The sequence below is a fragment of the Pinus tabuliformis genome, chromosome 6 (assembly GCF_031772625.1).
Source record: "Pinus tabuliformis cultivar Carrire ecotype Pingquan chromosome 6, CPIR1, whole genome shotgun sequence".
NCBI lineage: Eukaryota > Viridiplantae > Streptophyta > Pinopsida > Pinales > Pinaceae > Pinus > Pinus tabuliformis.
In genome coordinates this window covers 1,375,846,098-1,375,850,256 of record NC_142292.1, presented here as the reverse complement: position 1 = coordinate 1,375,850,256, position 4,159 = coordinate 1,375,846,098, and the positions used below count along the sequence as shown (strand labels likewise).

Sequence of the window (4,159 nt, the reverse complement as noted above, 5' to 3'; positions counted from 1 at the left end):
ATTATATCAATGGAACCATAAGACATTACATCAAATGGCACCTCCACTCATAAAACATTATATCAAATGGCAATACAAGACATTACATCAAATGGCACCTCCACTAGTAAAACATTATATCAAATGGCACCATAAGACAGTACATCAAATGGCACCTCCACTTGTAAAACATCATATCAAATGGCACCACCACTCGTAAAACATAACATCAAATGGCATCCCCACTAACAAAATATAACATCAAATGCAAATTGCAATTGCAAAAGCCCAAGGAGTACAAACAGGCTTCCTCCATGAGAACAAACAAAGCTTCCTCCATGAGAACAAACAAAGCAGCAGCCTCCATTAAGATATAATAATATAGATAGAGAATAGATAAACAAAGGCCTAAGAAATAATAGACAATTAAAAAAAAAAAATTAAAAAAAAAAAATAATAATAATAAATAAAATAGAAATAAAGATAACAAAACAAGCGAAAATAGAACCAAACAAAAAAAACAAACAAACAAACAAATAATTAAAAAAACAAGAACATAAAAGGATTAAAAAAAAAAAAAAACAAAACAAAACAAAACAAAAAAAAAAAAAACTGTATTCAACAATTATACAGCAAGCATCATTCAACATTAACTGCTATTGACTTATGAAACAAATTACAACATATACCAGTATACAACAATTATACTTTTCACATATTTTGGTAAATAAAACATTGTTTTTACTTAATTTGATCATATTTTCGGTGATATGTTCATTAATTGATTTTCATACTGATTATAATCCTATTTTTGGGGATACATTGACTAGTTGATTTGACTGATTTCAGGTAAGCTAAACTAATCCAATCCGCATAAGCATTTGATGGGCTTATTATGCTAATAAAACATGCTCGCGAAACACACTTCACTGTGCTAGGAAAATATGCGAAAGGAAAATATGTGAAACGCGTCTCAATTCAAAAGTAAGGTACACTTTACAGCTAAATTCAACGCATAATAGAGCTGATTCCAACTATACATTCACCGGTATTAGCAAAATTACAGACTCACAGATGTAATTTCAGTTTACTCAGCCTTTGTGAGAATTAAAGGCTAAACGAGGTAACTTCGCATGAAATATTGGATCGTATTGAATACGAATTAAAGAATATGTATCAAGAAGCCCTTAAAATATAAAAGGCGTATCTTGATTCTTCGTGTCAATAACTGTTTAGAATTTGGGAGCAAGTGGCGTAACATTACAGACGAAATACGAGAATTTTCTCAATGAAACTCAGATGTTGTGTCTCTCAATCAAATGGTTGAATTTACTCCAATATGGTTTTTCAGAAGGGTGAGTACTGAAGGTCTTCCAATCAAAAAGTCCAATTTACTCCAATATGGTTTTTCAGAAGGGTGAGTACTGACAGGTTAAAAAAGCATCCGATTCATATTCAAGACTAGCCAAATATATCTCGATTACAGAGTCAATAAACCTGTCAAGGTCTTATGAAGAGATTGCAACGTATTCTGCGTAGGATTTTGACATTTTACTGGCTTTTACAATGTAGAATACAATTAGTTGCATTAAAGAAACCATAAAATCTAGAACCACTGAAACTCATAAATGGTTGCCAAAGAAACAAAAACTAACAAAACAACAAACAACAACAGATCAAATAAAAATAAAAATAAAAATAAAAATAAAAAAAAAAACAATTTCCATGCCTGGAAATTATCCACAAGATATCTACAACTATAATATACAATATATGAATAAGTATCAATCCTCATTGTACCCACACAAAAAACAGAGAACACATATCGTAATGAACAGCTCATCAAATTTATAACAGTTCACTTTTCAAACAGTATATTCAATCTTCAAAAATAAATAGACTTTCAAGTCAGTTGCTTGAACATCTAACAAAATCCAGCAGGCTTAAATCCACCATATGAAGTTTAATCACTAAGGAAATACGCAATATGGTGGTTCATTTAGAATGTACTGCGACCAGAAATCAGAGTTGCATAACTCACATAACAAATCAGTACATATTCAAAGTAGCAGTCTAATAAGTACATAGGAGGCAATTATATATCAAAAAATGGTGATCTTAAATGGCGCACATATTTCAGAGAACGGAAGCTTAGGCCCTTTCGCCACGAATCCTTCTGGCCAGTTGTATATCCTTGGGCATAATAGTAACCCTCTTAGCATGAATAGCACACAAGTTGGTATCTTCGAATAGACCCACAAGGTAAGCCTCAGCGGCCTCCTGCAAAGCTAAAACCGCATGGCTCTGGAAACGCAGATCCGTCTGAAACCAACACACTTCCAAACCTTTTAGGAGACTATTCAAAAACAACCAAACATAAAGAAAACAAAATTTAATGACTTACTCATTCATTTTAACCAAACAAATAAATTATAATAATTTAGACTACCACTAAGGTACAAGTAAAGAATAACTTGAAAATATGGAAAGAACTTTGCACCGAAGAAGAAAGAAGCGCTTTTCAATTAAAAGTTGTCAATGTTCACAGCAACTAATTACTTTTGACTTTTTAAACTCTGAAATCAAACAGGGAGAGTAAAAAAATAATCAACCATGCAGTAATAGCCATTCTGAAGGCTATCCAAGTTTTTAGAAAAATACCTTGAAATCCTGCGCAATTTCTCGAACCAATCTCTGGAAAGGCAGCTTTCGGATAAGAAGCTCAGTACTTTTCTGGTATTTTCGAATTTCACTGCAACCCACCCAAAAGATTACTTGTTTCAGAAATAAATTTACAAAAGAAAACGCACTAAGATAGAAAAACATTTGAGAAACTATCGCAAGATTTCACACAGTTTCAGAACACTAAAAATCATCAATGCTTAGATTCATCTAAAAATAAATTAAACCAGTGACAAATAGCATGCCCTTGCATAACACAAAACCACTCACCGAAGAGCAACAGTACCGGGACGATATCTGTGTGGCTTCTTCACACCACCGGTGGTGGGAGCAGACTTGCGAGCAGCCTGAAACATTAAAAACACTAACATTAAGAACCCTAATATCTATTAATCGAAACCCTAAAGGCCAATAATTAAAACCCTAGCAGTCTATGAGGAAAAAAGAAAAGGTAAAACTGAACCCAATTTGAGGCAAACACTAACCTTGGTGGCGAGCTGCTTCCTGGGAGCCTTTCCTCCCGTGGACTTACGAGCTGTCTGCTTGGTACGAGCCATGGAGCCAAACTAAACCTTCGTATGAGGATTCGAAATAACAGTCTGTGCCATAAGAAAGACATTACAGAAAACTCAGACACATAATCATGAATACCCAAACACAAAAAAACCCATTGCAGATCCATGTTTGCCACCAGCCACCATAGATCCCACCATAGATCCGCGGACATCATAGCAAAATATTAACCTTGGGGTTTCTGGTAGAGCCTCGCCTCCGGACCACGCTAGAGAGAACCCGTTAACGAACAAGAATAATGTTAAAGGCGTGCGAAAATGAATATATACCCATAAACCTCGTTTACTTGATATCGTATATAACTTGGCCGCTTTGTTTTAGTGCTCTTGTTAACCGCCGCGTCTCTCGATCGACTCTTGTGTTTCTTTTGGCTATGATCTGACGGTCCGATTTTCTTATCGATTGAAATCGACGGTAGAAACTTTTTGTTAGTGATCCTCGGCCTTTTATCTCATTGGTCACTTTGGTGAAGCCATGGATCGAGTCCGCCCTCTTCGATAGTGTTGAATAAGATTTTTGTGTTTTCTTATGTTACGAGGATTTTGTCAACCAAGATTATCCAAGTTTCATATGGACAATGACTTGGCAAAGGGACCAACCAATCACATGGGAGGCATTTATGTTGAGGGTTGCTAACCTGGACTAGAGGATGGGCACCTCAAAAAGGTTTCTTTGGGTTGATATTTTCCCCTGGGTTAAATCATGGGTTTTTGGGTTGATATTTTTCCTTGGGTTAAATCAAGGGTTTTTGGCAAGGTAAGTAGTTTGCTACATAGCATTTAATGTTTTTTTATGATGGGGTGTGCATTTTTGGATTGATTAATGTTTTATAAGTGGAGGTTTAGTACTCACTTTCTAGACACAATTGGGTTTGAATTTTTAGGTTTTATTAATTAAATATTTAAGACATATTTGGGGTTTTTTT

The 4,159-nt window shown here is 34.8% G+C and overlaps 1 protein-coding gene across 1 annotated transcript; it reads right to left on the bottom strand.

Moving 5' to 3' along the window:
* Window positions 1-1,823: 1,823 nt before the first annotated feature.
* Window positions 1,824-3,528, bottom strand: LOC149263757 (histone H3.3). Its single transcript, XM_089426666.1, has 5 exons — window positions 3,406-3,528; window positions 3,147-3,260; window positions 2,932-3,008; window positions 2,641-2,731; window positions 1,824-2,301 (listed from the first exon to the last, which is right to left on the bottom strand). The coding sequence occupies exons 2-5, from the start codon at window positions 3,216-3,218 to the stop codon at window positions 2,131-2,133; spliced, it is 411 nt and encodes a 136-aa protein (XP_089282792.1). The 5' UTR covers window positions 3,219-3,260; window positions 3,406-3,528; the 3' UTR covers window positions 1,824-2,130.
* Between the last annotated feature and the right edge of the window lie 631 nt (window positions 3,529-4,159).